The sequence below is a fragment of the Gamsiella multidivaricata genome (assembly GCF_025024155.1).
Source record: "Gamsiella multidivaricata strain RSA 2152 chromosome Unknown BC939scaffold_80, whole genome shotgun sequence".
In the NCBI taxonomy this organism is placed as follows: Eukaryota; Fungi; Mortierellomycota; class Mortierellomycetes; order Mortierellales; family Mortierellaceae; genus Gamsiella; species Gamsiella multidivaricata.
The window spans coordinates 148,372-163,843 of record NW_026251788.1 but is presented as its reverse complement, the minus strand read 5'-3'; the positions used below and the strand labels follow the sequence as shown (position 1 = coordinate 163,843).

Here is a 15,472-nt window from a genome sequence, read left to right as displayed (position 1 = left end):
ATCTAGTGATACAAGAGGGTTTAGATTACAGGCACCTAAGCATACCAAATCGTAGCATCCTAGGTGCACCATTACGCGACTTGTCTTCTTGCTATAATACTAGGTCAATATGAATTTTATCCTCTTGAGCGTCTCTATTTGCAGTCCTGCACTGGAGGTGGTTCAAGTCTGGATATGCTTACTCACAGAAGCCTTTTAAATTAAATCATCTGATTAGCAAGTGCTATTTTTTCTCGCCATGGAGTACATATTTATATAGGAGCGAGTCCCTTTTGTCCACACAAAGGCCATTATCCCAGGCTCGCTTATAGCCTGGTCAACATGGGTTCTGAAAACTTCTTTCCTAATGAAATCGGGTACCGCAGCGGCTATTAATCTCACAACTCTAAAGGATGCAGCAGGACCTTGAGCTCCAAGACAAACCCTCCTTCGCAAACCCCTGGGGATAATAGAGCGTGTGTGCACCCTAGAGGATAGTTTCCTGGGGAGATTAGGAGCTTTGATTGATATATTGGATGGAAACAGCTTGTTTATTCGTGCGTTGGACGCGATTGTGAACGAAGGCTACCCGGAGAACTCGTTAAATCAACAAACAACTCAGCAATGCAAAGCGGGTACTTTCTCTTGTATGCGACCCATGCACGCCTATGATAAAAATAAATGTTCAAATTTGGATTGGCTCTGATATAAAAAGAGCATAACATGCTGGCAAGCGCACCGTAACGGGAAATGCTTAGGCACTCCGTGTCACATCCCACACTCTATGAAAGCCAATTAGCGATCGAATACAAGGGACCACCCACAGGCTCAGTCTACTTTAAGCAGGGCTCACCCCCCGTGTTTTCCCCAACCTTCTCTTTTTAAATTATTACTGGAGCTCCTCGAGGTGTCCAATACTAGGGATTGTATTCAAGGTTTCAGTTTAATGATCTATCTTTACCCTAATGTCGCCCGTTTGTATAAAAGGAATCCTCCTGTCCATCCCCTTTGATTCCTTAAGTCGCACTTCCCATTCCAGAAACCCACCAAACATCCCTCACTCGCTTCTACAGCACTCGCCTACACCCTTATACCCTAACCTCTCAACCCCACTATAAACCTATCATCAATATGAAGTTCTCCGCTACTCTTCTCGTCCTTGCTGCCGTTGCTTCCCAGGCCATGGCTGTCATCCCCGTCCCCATCCAGGGCTGCCAGAAGACCGTCGTTGTCAAGCCCACCGACACCGGCTGCGACCAGTTGTAAGTACCCACCTCCGTTCATTGCCAAGGGCCCTTGTGTAACAGTGCAAAATTGGTAGCGGATCTTCTAAACGAGCCGGAAACTAATATTCCCATTCACCTACTTCTTTCCTGGGACAACAGCGCCAAGGCCAACGGCATCACCTTCGCTGACTTGCGTCGCTGGAACTTGAAGTTGCGCGGCGACTGCGCTAACTTGGATGTCGGTGCTCCTCTCTGCGTCGTCGGCCCCAAGCAGCCTGTTACCACCAAGGCGCCTGCTCCCCCTAAGACGACCGCTCCCCCTAAGACGACCGCTCCCCCTAAGACGACCGCTCCCCCCAAGAAGCCTGTTCCTTCCAAGAAGCCTGCTCCTTCAAAGAAGCCTGTTCCTTCCAAGAAGCCTGTTCCTTCAAAGAAGCCTACTCCCGCAAAGAAGCCTACTCCTTCAAAGAAGCCTGCTCCTTCAAAGACGCCCGTTCCCCCCAAGAAGCCTGTCCAGCCTAAGGAGTCCCAGCCTAAGCCTCTCATCTAAGTCTTGAAAGTACAGCAAGAGGCTACACCCCTCCAAGGTTGTCAAGGCCAAGGAGGTCATTCCAACCACCGTCGCTGTTTAAGTGTACGTTGATTTTCATTTCATTACCTGTCGCGAACCAAAAATAAAATAAAATAAAATAAAATGGTAATGCAATTGAGATCAATGTCATTAAATGTTCCTCCGCTGTGTTTTCTGCCGTTCAATAGGAGGTCACTAAACGCGCATCACTGGTTGAATGTTTGGTTGCAATAAAGTGGGTTTCTCGACATAGACAATATACCATAGACGATTATTCATAGACAAAGCACATCAATCTATGAATGGATCTTTATACCATCTCCAGAGAATGGGATTTGCCTTTGTTCATCCATATGGCCTGACAATGTTTTCATCTCTTTGAGAAAAAGAAGAAAAAAAATAAGAGAGAAAAAGTTTGAAAGAAACTGGAATCAGGGATATTGCCAAGCGGATCAGACATGCGTCCTTCGTGAGTAAATGGCGCGCTCTGGTAGCTAATTCCTCCATTTTTCCTACAGAAATAATCCTCTCGCACTTTCATGATACGTTCAATCATCTTGGCCTCGTTTCTTCGGCATTACCTCGTACTTCTGGAGGGTATTCTTAATGATTTCCCAAATATTCTCGATCGGAATCAAATCCGGGGAGTTTATTGGCCAGTCTAACTTCCATATGCCTCCAACGCACTCTCATAAACGATCTCAATAAAGTCTTTGGCGGGTTGCTTCCCCTCAGCATGAAGATCACTTCGGACTTGGAATTTGGAATAAAGGCGTTATTCACCATGACGGGGATGCACTCTGACTTGAATGTGGGTAACCAAGCAGGTGGACAAAAACTTCTCGTCGGACCTGCGCCAAACCTTCGCTTGACGCCAATCCTTGCCGAGTTCAAAACTCGATTCATCCGTTCAAAGGACTCCGGCTCAGTCACTTGCAGGCCAGTTCCTGGGCGGAAGAGCAAGCCAGAGTCTTTTTTTTGTCTTGCGCTTCTTACCCGCTAATTGTGCCTTGAGCGCAACGCGACTCCAGTATCTCGATCTATGTAAAATGCTCATTTGACAGTGTCGAGGTGAACGTCTTTAGTTAGATGTTTGACAATTTCCTGTGCAGTGGCCCAGTCGACTGTGGCGCATATCCAGCTTCTCTAACTTACGAGGATATCTAGAATATTTTACAATGTTAACGGACGCGCGATTCATCAGGTTCTTGATAAATACTCCGGTGATCTAGGGAGATTGTCTTGGCAGTATGTCCTTTATTACCGAGGTACATGGCGACTATGATCGTCATCTTCTCCAAGGACGCGTGACTCTGTGTCCTCGTTCAGGTGGCGAAGGTAATTGCTCATCGTTTGCTTCCTGACTTCCCGGCTACAGCGAGGCGCAGTGAAGAGCAGGAGAAGGGGACGAAGGGAGATTTTCTACAGTCTTAGAAACCTTTACAGAATTATATGTATTTCTTCCTCAGGCGCCTTTCTCTCTTAAGATCCTGTTATGGGTCATACCGTCTCCAACTGTTGAGACCTACCACCATTTGTGTGCACAGGAAGAGGTCAGAAAATCAGTTTTTAGCGTAGCCCCCTCGCCCTCCAAATGTATGCATTAGGGAGTCCAAACGCGTTACGGATTTGCCCTCGAAACCCGTACCAAAACACGACAGCCCAGGAACTGGCGGATTTGCAAATACACTCTTGGGCTGTGAGATTCTCTAATTCGTGTAACCGATGTTCCAACAAAATAAGGATTTCACAAGCGAAGGGTCGAAAACGCATGAACTGAGTACGGCGATTGATTGCGAGGGCAAATACATCACCGTGTAACGTTGACCCGTCGAAGGAGAGCTCGGCGCTCAGCGGGCGCAAGGGTACCCTCGGGCCCCCTTCCCTCGCCCTCACCTTATACTTGAGACCGTATAAAAGGTTACCCTATCGCCATCACTCTTGCTCTACAGTGACACATTCACCGTTTACCTCGCCTCCCTTATCCCTCGAATCCAATTCAATTCATGAAGCTGTCGGTCACTTCCCTCGCCCTTGGCATGATCGTTATCCCCGCCATCTAGGCGAGGCCCGCCGAGACCACTGACGCGTTGACTCGGCTCCCAAGAACAACGTGGTTCCCAACATCGATTGGGTCCCCAAGCACGACTGGGCTCCTAAGGTCGACTGAGTTCCCAACCACAACGGGGTTCCTAATCACAACGAGGTTCCCAATCAGAACGTCGTTCCCAACATTGACCAAGACATATAACTGATCCCGCGCGCCACTGACAACCCAACCCAAGCTGCCTTCCAGCCAGACACAGGAACTATCGTGACTGAGGCGCTGGGAACGAGAGTTCCTTCCGGTCTTTTGGCAAAATTCACCTGTGAAAATCACTAGATTATTGGTTTGTACAGCGCGACAATGGATGAGGTAGAGAGGTGCATGATGGCCTGCCAAGTCTGAATAAAAACATTGTGCGCTACTCAGTCTTCGCATTTTTTTTTTTTTTTTTTGCTCTTCAATACTCGATGGTTGTATATACTTTTGACTTTACCATTTAAAAACCAACATGCAGGCGCTGTCTGATGGGCTCCTGGGTGCCAGGTCCACGAAGTGTCTATACACACATACACACGCATCCCTATGATCATATCGTATGCACGCTTGAAGCCAGGCGTCTCTTTCAAAAATAACTGTTTGCTTATCATGATTGTATGATGCGTATTAAACTCGGAGGAACGCCAGAGAAAGAAAATTAGAGAACAAGAGGGCCAAAGATAAGTGCTGTCGAGATAATAATCAAGTCTGCGTTGTTTAAGTCACATAAACAACACTGATGGGACAGTATGCAGCACAGATGGATCCTTGTAAAAACTAATGGGTTAGTATGCACCTTGACTCTTTTTTCCCAAACTCCGCTCCAGTCTTTGTCGGTACGCCTGCTGCTGCTGCTGTTGCTGCTGACTCTCTGACCATCTACCCTGTGTCTTCGTCTCATACTCATCCGCATTGCGCGTAAAAACCGTCATACTGCGCGACGTAGACAATCTATCGACATGCAGCTCCGATAAATGTTGGCCACTGCTGGAGTAGTCGGGTCTCATACTTGTCAGTACCATCGATCCGACCTTGGTCGAACTTGAGCTATTCTTGGACGTCGTCACAATCATTGTCTGAGTAATACCAATCACAGGGGTCGTCGTTGTCTTGATTATTGGAGCATCGCCGCTTGTGTCGAAAAGATTCGCGCTATTTTTTTAGCATCGAATCTGGGCATCCACACCCGAGTTCTATGCGCAATGCCATTGGCTCATATCCTCTTATTTTTTTTTGGTGGGAACAAATGACGACCAGCGTGGCATGTCTCTCTGTCTCTTTCTGTCAAAAAAAATATTTGCCTTTTTGCTTTGTTCATCTCTCTACCATCTACCCGCCTCTTCCGTCCATGCTTCACCCATGAGCTCTACGCAGATATCCTACACTTCAGCAGGCTGACATCGCTGTCAATGTCGTCGCTGTCGGTGTCGGTGTGACTGTCATTGCAAGTGGTGTAGTTGCCGAAGATATCGCTGTCGCTGCCATTGCCACTGCGGGTTATGCGGAGTGGAATATTTTTAAGAGGAAGGAACGGTTGAGTTGGCGACATTAGTGGCAAAATAGGAAAATAAGATGTCCCTACCCTCGGCGTACATAGTCTTTACTGCCGTGTACGTGCTGAACTTGGGCAACTCTTTCGCAATGAAAAGATATTGAAGTTCGAACTTGGGAAACTATTTCACTTCGGGCTAGTAACGAGTTCTGTAACTTCTACCATTAGTTCTATTTACAGGAGACACTACGCGAATAGGACTTCGGCAAGGGCGTGCTTCGGTCACTTACTGGTTCGTATCAACACAAAGGTAAAATAAACTAGACGAAAACGAAAGGAAATAAATATGGGGATCTGTTTAGCTAAATGGTACGAGCTAGGACTATTCCTTTGGGAATGACTGGGGTAGGTACAAGGAGTTCGCATATGTGATATCCGATGAGGTGAGGAGTCGTGACAATGAAGTTCGCCCCTCTGGAGTCGTTGTATGTCAATGTTCGCTGATCGGGCCTCCGTTGTACCTTTATAATGCCGTTTCACGAGGATAAGCCGATGACGAGACGATCGATGATCGGGGAAGCGCTGCAGGGCAAGTACAATGTCTAAATAAGAGCGATTGACGGTGCTAAGGTGGCGAATGGTCGGTCAGGGTCGGCATTTCCTATTGATTGTATTGTGTTGCGTGGGTTGCTGACGGTGGTAGTCAGTACCAGTCAATGATGCGGTGTTATCCGGACAATCTGGACGAATGCAATGTGTGATACAAATGATTTAGGTGGAAAGAAGACTCTGGTTTAGGAACCAGACCGTTTATTCTTTTATTCTGGGGCGGTGCTCTTCCCTGTGGTCTAATATCAATTTTGCGAGACCAACCGAATGATTCTCGTTTACTACACCACAGTTCCAAGTCTTCTTTGCCAGGTGAGAAGACCACACTCGTATTAGTGGTATAGAGACTGTTCTCGAGATCTACTAGTGCCTTTTAATTCCAAACCGCAAGCGGTGTCTTCAGGGTGCCGAATACGGCGTTGATAATTGTCAAAATATTGTGCTAGGTAGAATTGCGTTGGTTGGTGTTGAGGTTACGGTGGCGCCGGTTCCGCTTGCAAATGACCAAGATGGCGCCTCCAATGACCACGAGCGCCAAGATGGAATTAACAGTTGCAGTGGCCAGAATAAGGCCAATCGACTTTGTCTTCAGGCTGTTCGAGTCACGGTCGTTGCTGGTTCGATCTCTTGATCCGGGATAGCCGCTTGATCCAGATCCAGCAGACGATCCTGACGGAACAAAAATGGTAACCCGGTTCTGTGCACTCAGCGAGTACATCATCATATTCTCCTCGACCGAAGGAGGAAATCAGAGTCAGCTTACCTCCCCAAACAACAAGCCAGTTTCAGGTAAAGGCGCATACACAGCAGCTTCGGCCGCGTACAAAGTTAGATGCTGATACGGTCCAGGTTCAGGTCCAAGTTCGGGTGTCTAGAAAGTAGACCGAGTGAACTGAGGTCGAGCCGCGGTCCCGGAACGGATACGAGGCAGCAGCCATGTTTCGACGTGTTGGGTCGGCAATCATAAGTGGATACATGGTTGGGACAAAGATTACTGGTCGATAGATAGATAGCATCGGACAGACTTAAGGCTCATGGACAGAAGCCTTGGAAAGGGTGAACTAGGAATAGTTGCAGAGGCGGAGGAGTATCGGCGAAGAGGGAACCGTAGGCGACGAAAAGGTGGGTTTGCATACGACAAGAGGGATATATATCGCTTTTTCGATAAGGACCTGGCATCCGCATTTGGATACCGCTCCCGAGAGAGATTCATCCCAACTAGAAAAAAGAAGCCAGTCGAAAGACAGAAAAGGCTAACATGCGCGATATAGATCTTGGCTGATAGATATCTGCCTGGAAGTCTGCATAGTATCGCCGCAATTGCTTGATTTCCATCTTCCTGTCAGGAGGGAGTGCAGCTATCTCATATAAATTCTCTTGCCAGGAACTGGTACGCCTTGAATGACAACCAATTCAAGCTACAAGCTGTCTAAGAAGACACGTCGTATCTTTCTCTCCACGGTGGGTTAAATGGGACACAGGAAGGTCCAGTGAGAAAGCGAGAAAAAAGCGTTGAACCATACAGACAGCATTCTTGTTAATTCGATCACCCACCTTTAGCTCGACCCTATTGTAGACTATGAAGACAGCCATTAGGGCTATCAGTGGAGAGATGCTGGCGCAGGACATTATGGCAAGTGCTACTATATAAAAAAAGAAGAAAAATAGGCAGCACCCTGAGACCCATCTTGATTGGAGCGATGTCTATGACAAGGGGTAGACAAACCATACGCGGGCCCGCCGGTTGAAAAAAAAAGTGAGGACTGAGGCAGGTGAGCGAAGAGAAGGTATGGGGCCTCAAAGGGGATAGGGCCGCTCAGGTCATAACAGGCAAAGAGGGTAGGGGGCCCAAGAGCAAGGACAAAAGGCATTTGCATGCATGTCGCACGTCGAGATGATATGCACAATCTGAGTCACGCTGCGAAGGCCTACAAATTATTGAACATAGACATCTCTTGAGTCTAGCAGGAAGAAGACCTTACCTTCAAGTAAACACTCCTGTTGCAGGTCGGGTTTGCGTTTGGTACGAAGGCATACCAATGCAATATAAATATGTAACGTCTATTCTTACTGCTGCTAGGTCTAGTCGACTAGCGCTGCTGCTTTTATTTCAACGATTGAGCTACAGGAGGAAGAGGAAGAAGGAAACAAGAACATATGCACTCATCGACCAAAAATGAATGCAGGGTAGGGTAAGAGGGACGTCTTATTTTTTAATAATTGGAGTAAAAATGGTCAGAATGGTGGAGTCGATAGCAAACCAGTGGTAGGTGAGAGGAAATGTGGAGTTTTTATGTCGATTACTATTTTTTCATTTGGTGTAACAAAATGAAAGACGCGTCGAAACCTTAAGTTGCTTGCAGCTTTGTCCTTGAGCACTCTCTATTAGGATCAGAAAGGATGCCTGGACTGCAGTGCAATGAATCTCTTGCGCCAACAGTATTGTTCCATCCTATGGCCTCAGTGAGCGACCATAAAGAGGAAGCCAAAAAAAAAAAAAAAAAAAAAAAAAAAAAAAAAAAAGCTGAGATAAGTGATACAAGTTCCGCGATGCCATGTATGTAGGCACATCAAACAATTTATCGTTCTCCGTTACTAAGAGATCGACAAAAAAAACACTATATTTCTGGAACACCACGCTTTGCAGTCCCAGAAAGTCGTAACATGAACTGCCCATACTATTCTACACAACTAGTGGTTGCTTTTAGGAAACTAGACAACTAGACAGAGAATGCCATTCCATGGACTGTACCGTCCCAATGGTAAGGATCGCTTATTAAGACAGCGATTGCAGTTTTATCTTCTTGTTGCAGCACCTTGTCATTGTTTGCAATGAGCTCAGTAACTGGGTATAACCGTCTTTATTATGAAGAAGGGGCTGGAGGAGCATTGGGTTGGTTGTCCAGGAGATATTGTACCGCTCCATCAAGGTTATTGTTAGCTGAGTTGAGTGCTGCTATTGCTTGGTCCTGAGTTGCAGTAGGGAAAATGGCCTGAAGAGTTGCTATCTGCTCTTCTGAAGGTGGCCGAGGTGTCGCGCCTTGAGGCGCTCCTCCTGTGGATAGGACATCCAGATACTCCTAATGATATTTCAAGCGAAAGATACGGTGAATTGATTAGTAAGGTCTTGTAAAGAGAATTGGATCATGGCGATTTTCTTTTCTTTCAGTTCCTCCTGTCCATACCCGCATGGTCTGCGCCGATCGGTCAGGGGATCTTGTTTGAGAACGACTCTCGAATGTGGTTGCGGTTGACCGGATAGCTGGTGAAGAGGAAAATAGTGGAAGCAAAAATCGCTCTGTGAATCGCACTACAGGCTTTGGAAATCTCCAGCGCCTGGTCCCCGCAAAGTCGCTCCTGTATATCGCTCCCGCCAAAAGTCCGCAAATGCTCAATGCGATGGATCCAGACATATGTGACAACATGAGCTATTGACAGATGAGTTATAGGGGTATATTCCTGTCAGTATTTGAGCTCCAAAGATTGCAACATTGCAAAATCTAGGTTCCAGCAGTGAGATCAATACAGCCTCTTACCTGTACTCCGAAGGCATACATAAAGACCTTGTCTGTGAACGTCACTCCAAAGATTTTGAACTCATACATGACCGGGATAAGAGTGTAAAACTGATATATCGCCGCAAAGATGATGCCGTAGGGTCCACCCGGTAGGACATGTAGACCAAATGCTGCGCCAGTGACTAGGACCGCTATATTGAGAAACGTGCAAACGACGGCCGAAACAAACAAGAACGCCTAGAACGCGAGTTGAGTGCATTCAATTCTTAGTACTGCGCCAATCCTCCAATATTCGCTCAGGAAAGAAAGATTTTTTTCTTTCAGATTACCGCATATTTCGCAGGTCCAAACAGGCGCTCAATGACTCTGAGATGATAAATGATGAGTCCTGCAAATAGGACCTCGGTCGAGGTTGAGAATGCAAAATGCGATGTTATCAAGCGCCAGAACTACAATGGTTGCAATGGGATTTGCGTTAGTGGCATGACAAGGGTTGCCACAAGAAGCTCCGCCCATGAATAGAGAAATGTTGCCGGATAATCACCTGGTGATGTGTGGTGAGGTGAGGCACGAGTTGCAGGTGGAGACTGGTCTTGATCTGAAAAATCGAAGAAAGGAGCGATAGTCCTCCTACGACGAGAAGCATTCCCTTGGTTGTGGGGGCATTATAGAACCCTATTGTTCATCCAAGTCGAACAAGTTGAGTACATGATTGGCAACAGGCAAGTTGACTTTGACGCTTACTCAAGTCACTCCAAGTCAACGCAGAGTCACAAGTGCGAAAAATCATTGGTACCTGAAGGCCCTGCTGCTAACATGTTCAAAAAGACAACGTTCCCACTGCAATTGTGTTGATTCTGAGCGATATCTCAGTCAGTTCGACCCTTTTCAGAAGGATGTCCTTGATGTTGATGAGGTCCAAAGATGATGAACAAAGACTTGGGCCGCGATATGCCACGATTGCCGCAGTCGTGCCATGTACGTGGTGACTGTCCGTACGTGATTTTTTTATTTATATAAATGACGGATTTGAGTTCCACTCCCCTTCTTCCCCCAACATCCACCCACAACTTTACCATGGCTGACAACGCAGAGATCAACGAGGTCACCAAGCAGGTTCAGGACGTCGTCCTCGAGTATGTTTTCATTGTTCGGGAGTGTAGTCTGAACGCCGAAAACCACCGGACTGATCGCGTTTCAACTTTGATCAGCCTTTGCGGTGGCGTTAACAGCGACGTTCCAGAGCTCACTCTTTATCTTCGATCCACTTGTCTTGACGATCACATAGCGAAAATGGCCAGCCCCTCTCCAAGAATGCTCTCAAGAAACTTGAGAAGGAGAGGCTGAAGAAGGAGAGGGCCGAGAAGGACGCTGCTACTCGCGCTGCTCAAGCGGCCACCAAGGCCAACGCTGTTGTCGTACGTGACATATTGCATGTTTAACGTCGTTTTATATTCCAAAATGACTGTCGCAATGCGGAGCAGGATTGCAAGGGCTTACAGATATTCTTATTTGGTTTGTTTGATGTAGGATTACTCCAAGGACTTTTACGGGAAGAAGCCAATGAATCGCTCCGAGGATCGCCCAGGTAACCATCGAGGCGACCGTGGTTCAGTTTGAGCTGGCAGCGGAACTCATGAGGCAATTGAACCTGAACATTTTGTTTTCTAGGCTTGAAGCATGAGCGCCTCACCGATATCAACGCCTCCCGTGCTGATGAGAAGGTCTGGATCCGTGCCCGCGTTCAAACCTCCCGCCCCACTGGTAAGATGTAGTTCCAGGAGCAGGCTACATAACCTGGACATGGAGACGGTAGCAGCCTCTGGAACAGCAACCCAGAATCTCTCCACAGCGCTGACCGATAATATTGTGGTCTTGTACGTGTTTGTATCATTCTAGGCAACAAGATGTGCTTCTTCCAGCTCCGCCAGAACAGCAGCACCGTCCAGGGCTTGGTTGTTTTCAATGAGACTACCGTCAGCAAGCAGATGGTGAAGTTTGCACAGAACATCCCCTCAGAATCGATCGTCTTAATCGAGGGCACTATTTCTAAGCCGTTGGAGTCCGTCAAGAGCTGCACTGTTCACGATGCAGAGATCATGATCAGCCAGTTGTTCGTTACCAGCGAGGCCCAGGGTCGTCTTCCCTTTAATCTCGAGGACGCTTCGCGCCCCGAGGCTGACTTTGAGCGTGAGGGTGTTCAATTCAGCAAGGTCAACTTGCACACCCGTCTCGAGAACCGTGTCTTCGACCTCCGCGTAAGTGATCGACTATTGCTGTGGAGGACGTGCCAAACCTTTAACCGTACCATCTGGACTTATTCCTGCACAACCGGAGGGCTAATTTTATTCACATCACATCCGATTTTTTTTACTCCAAATAGACCATCACCAACCAGGCCATTTTCCGTATTCAGGCTGGTGTATCCAGACTCTTCCGCGAGTTCCTTGAGTCCAAGGGCTTCTTGGAGATCCACACCCCCAAAATTGTGGGTACTGCCACTGAAGGAGGCGCCAACGTCTTCAAGGTTAAATACTTTGACAGTAAGTTATCTCGTCCTCTCCATGCATTTATACGCGGCATGATACACCATATCATCGGGGCTTATCCTAACAAATCTGAAAACGTTGCATTTTATAGCCGATGCGTACTTGGCCCAGTCCCCTCAGTTCTATAAGCAGATGATTGTTTGCGGAGACTTTGAGCGCGTTTTCGAAATTGGCAGTGTCTTCCGTGCCGAAAACTCGTTTACTCATCGCCACATGACCGAGTTCATTGGACTGGATATGGAGATGGCCTTTGAGGAGCATTACCACGAGATCTTGGACATCTTTGACGAGCTTTTTGTCCATATCTTCACTGGATTGGAGACCCAATACGCTACTGATCTTGATATTGTGCATCGTCAGTACCCGTGCGAGAAATTTCAGTTCTTGCCAAAGACCCTTCGTCTCGAGTACAAGGATGCTGTTGCTCTTTTGCGCGAGAACGGTGTTGAGATGGGCGACTATGACGACTTCACGACTGAGAACGAGAAGAAGCTTGGACAACTGGTCAAGGAAAAGTACAAGACCGATTTCTTCATGTTGGACAAGTTCCCTCTGGATGTCCGTCCCTTCTACACGATGCCTGACCCCAAGAACCCCAAGTACTCGAACTCGTACGATTTCTTCATGCGTGGTGAAGAGATTTTGTCCGGTGCTCAGCGTATCCACGACCCCGACTTTTTGATTGAGCGTGCCAAGGCCCATGGCGTCGATCCTGAGTCGATTAAGGACTATGTGGATTCGTTCCGCATGGGTGCACCGCCACACGGAGGTGGAGGAATCGGTTTGGAGCGCGTCATCTTTTTCTACCTCAACCTTGGCAACATTCGACGCGTCTCCCTCTTCCCTCGCGATCCCAAGCGCCTGACCCCCTAAAGCGCGTGAACAAACATATTACAGCCTTTTCTCCTGTATTTGCCCACAAGGAAAATAAATTTGTTAATGATGATCAAGGGTATATTCAAGGAGATTTGTTTTTGCGAATGGCACAGGCCACAGCGGAGTTGATCAGTGCGTATATCTCGTGGCATTCCCACATCCCACAGGCAGTGCCTTGATGCCTTTGACTTTCTTCGCCTATGAGCATACCTTGTGTTGCTCATTCGGAATCGTAGCTCTCTCGAGGAGATCGGGGACCTCCTTGATTGATTAGCACTCCCTTTCTTATTTATTGTGCATGTCTCCTTGCAAAAGGTTGTTAGGTGATGATTGGCGCCAGCTTGTCTGCATTTTTTTTATTTGTTTCTTTAATTCCACGGATAAATTGGGTCTTCTCCGTTCTCTGCTGCAAACAGATTAATTCGAAACCTGTTAAGAGGGCAAATGAACAGCAGGATAGCACAAGGCCAAGGACCAGGCAATATCTCCTGTGAGACATCAATGCTATCGTGTTGGTTCACTTTCGAGTCGGCTCGTTGCGCCGGTTAGCAGTTGTCCTTGGTCTCTATGTCATTAAAGATGATCGTAGTCATATAAAAAAACGAAGCAAGTTGCTGGGTTCATGGACTAGATCAACACAGGAAAGCAAAGAATCGTGAGCAGTGAGCACGATAAAAAAAGGAGGCATACAGAAGAAAAGGAAGTAGGTGGGGCGCGTTTTGTCTCTCTGATTGTCACCCATTTTATAACGAGCAAGCAGACGCTCGAGGAAGTGGGAAACACTTCCTCGTTTCACGCCGCCCATTCTCTCTCTCTCTCTCTCTCTCTCTCTCTCTCTCTCTCTCTCTTTCTCTTTCTCTCTCTCTCTCTGTCCTTTAATCCATTCCGGTTCGCCCTCGACATAGCTGACAGGCTTAACCCTGTGTTATTACCACGCGCGCTATTCTCAACACCATGGCAATCCAAGAAGTCGCGCCCCGGCGACTTAGTCCACAACGTCCTGGTCGCTGCCAGCAACAGCATGGACTCACATTTCGCCCTTCATATCACACATTGCATTTGCACGCATTTTTATTTTATCTCTTGATGGCCCTCTCAATATTCTCATTCGGTTCTTCTCGATCCTCGTTCAACGTCCATGTCGGTTATTGCCGAAGCCTTCGTTTGCGGCCCTGGTCGCCATTTTTCACCACAAAAAGCACAGGGATGCTTACGACACTCACAGCAGGCTGGTTGACATTCGCAGAAGGTGTTCCGGTACCGCTGTCCTCAGGAAATCCTTCACAGGTCGGCGTAGCAGCCGAACTGATTCGCGAAGGGGGAGACGCTCCTCATACATACAGGACAACCTCCAGTTCAATTGATTCGTCTACAAAACCTTCGACAACTGTAGACGCTACCCATTCCAGTCCGACGCAATCCAGTGCAACTTTCAAGCCTTCTTCCTTGACAAAGCCTTCCAGACAAAGGAATCCGGGCAGCTGTAGCAATGTAGAGTCAGGATCATGTAGTTTGGCCCATCCTGAAGGAACCATGGGCGCCGAAAGTGTGCACGCAGGGTCAGCAACAGTACCAGCTCCAACAACGTTGGCACCAGCATTAGGTACAACCTCAGAGACGCCTTCAAAGCATGGCGACAAAGGAGATCAAACACAAGTCCAGACAAAAACTCCCGCGGTAGACAGCTCTGCAGCACTAACCACCGGTCCCTCTCCAGGGGGCGAGGGATATCCGCAGTCGATGTCGGTTCCCACAGAGGCGATGGTATCGGTTGCGGCAGTGGTGGCAGTAGGGGCACTGGTGGCGGGGGTGGTGGTCCTTCGACGACGAAGGCGACAGGGGCAGTGGGGCAACGATGACTACATGTCGTACCAGAATGGGAAGGGAAGGATGAGGAGGACGGATCAACATGTGGGCCTGAACTCGTTTAGTTCGACGAGGAGTGGGTTTTCTGAACCACGCGAGCGGGAGCAGTTCTGGAACCCATAGATCATCCAATTGGTCTCTAGTGCGGCATAGTGTGTTGAGATATAATCATAAAAAGAACGCGTTATTTGATAGGCAAGCAGGCGTGCACGTGGTGGACAAAGAAAGAAACGCCTTTCAGAGATCTAGGATGTATACCTGTATGTCTGTATGTCTGTATGTCTGTATGTCTGTATGCCTGTATGCCTATATGCCTATATGCCTGTATACCTGTATACCTGTATATAAGCTATATAAGCTAGTCTGGGTATCCACCGCGTTGGACCAGTTTGGGTGGATCTTCTCCTTCCAGGGGTAAGGAAGAGAGTTCGCGCGTGGTGGAATAAAGTGCAGTCGAATCTAATCTTGCAAAAGCCACTCAATGGCTAGCCCTTTTGGACTCCCACGCGGTCAATTTTCCCAACCAAAAAAAAGCTAACCCAGTCCGAGCGAGTTCATTGTCCGTCCGTCCTTTTTCAACATCCATCACCACCCGCCATCACCCCCTTTTCTTCCTCCTCTGCCCCACACCCACACACCCACACACACCCACACAACACGGACATTCATATCCTCACCACACCGGACACGCCTCCTCTTCTTT

General features: G+C 47.8%; 6 protein-coding genes across 6 annotated transcripts; 2 read left to right on the top strand and 4 right to left on the bottom strand.

Annotated features, from left to right (window-relative positions):
* Positions 1–3,692: 3,692 nt before the first annotated feature.
* On the bottom strand, positions 3,693–4,557 carry BC939DRAFT_307781 (uncharacterized protein). Its single transcript, XM_051551434.1, has 2 exons — positions 4,317–4,557; positions 3,693–4,221 (listed from the first exon to the last, which is right to left on the bottom strand). Exons 1-2 carry the CDS (start codon positions 4,468–4,470, stop codon positions 3,836–3,838), a joined length of 540 nt encoding a protein of 179 aa, XP_051408147.1. The 5' UTR covers positions 4,471–4,557; the 3' UTR covers positions 3,693–3,835.
* Positions 4,558–4,644: 87 nt separating this feature from the next.
* On the bottom strand, positions 4,645–5,408 carry BC939DRAFT_506865 (uncharacterized protein; the record flags this gene model as incomplete). Its single annotated transcript, XM_051560838.1, has 2 exons — positions 4,645–5,011; positions 5,230–5,408. The coding sequence occupies 2 exons, from the start codon at positions 5,406–5,408 to the stop codon at positions 4,645–4,647; spliced, it is 546 nt and encodes a 181-aa protein (XP_051408146.1).
* A 994-nt stretch (positions 5,409–6,402) lies between these two features.
* On the bottom strand, positions 6,403–7,553 carry BC939DRAFT_480670 (uncharacterized protein; the record flags this gene model as incomplete). The annotated part of the gene is made up of 3 exons (XM_051558956.1): positions 6,403–6,657; positions 6,724–6,831; positions 7,515–7,553. 3 exons carry the CDS (start codon positions 7,551–7,553, stop codon positions 6,403–6,405), a joined length of 402 nt encoding a protein of 133 aa, XP_051408145.1.
* A 913-nt stretch (positions 7,554–8,466) lies between these two features.
* BC939DRAFT_464033 (uncharacterized protein) lies at positions 8,467–10,532 on the bottom strand. The gene is made up of 6 exons (XM_051557324.1): positions 10,275–10,532; positions 10,023–10,153; positions 9,808–9,927; positions 9,497–9,715; positions 9,146–9,388; positions 8,467–9,040 (listed from the first exon to the last, which is right to left on the bottom strand). Exons 1-6 carry the CDS (start codon positions 10,294–10,296, stop codon positions 8,825–8,827), a joined length of 951 nt encoding a protein of 316 aa, XP_051408144.1. The 5' UTR covers positions 10,297–10,532; the 3' UTR covers positions 8,467–8,824.
* BC939DRAFT_464028 (uncharacterized protein) lies at positions 10,533–12,979 on the top strand. Its single transcript, XM_051557323.1, has 7 exons — positions 10,533–10,614; positions 10,767–10,896; positions 11,009–11,066; positions 11,150–11,242; positions 11,378–11,736; positions 11,862–12,021; positions 12,119–12,979. Exons 1-7 carry the CDS (start codon positions 10,556–10,558, stop codon positions 12,898–12,900), a joined length of 1,641 nt encoding a protein of 546 aa, XP_051408143.1. The 5' UTR covers positions 10,533–10,555; the 3' UTR covers positions 12,901–12,979.
* A 782-nt stretch (positions 12,980–13,761) lies between these two features.
* BC939DRAFT_464023 (uncharacterized protein) lies at positions 13,762–15,001 on the top strand. Its single transcript, XM_051557322.1, has one exon. The coding sequence runs from the start codon at positions 13,858–13,860 to the stop codon at positions 14,890–14,892; it is 1,035 nt and encodes a 344-aa protein (XP_051408142.1). The 5' UTR covers positions 13,762–13,857; the 3' UTR covers positions 14,893–15,001.
* The last annotated feature ends 471 nt before the right edge of the window (positions 15,002–15,472 follow it).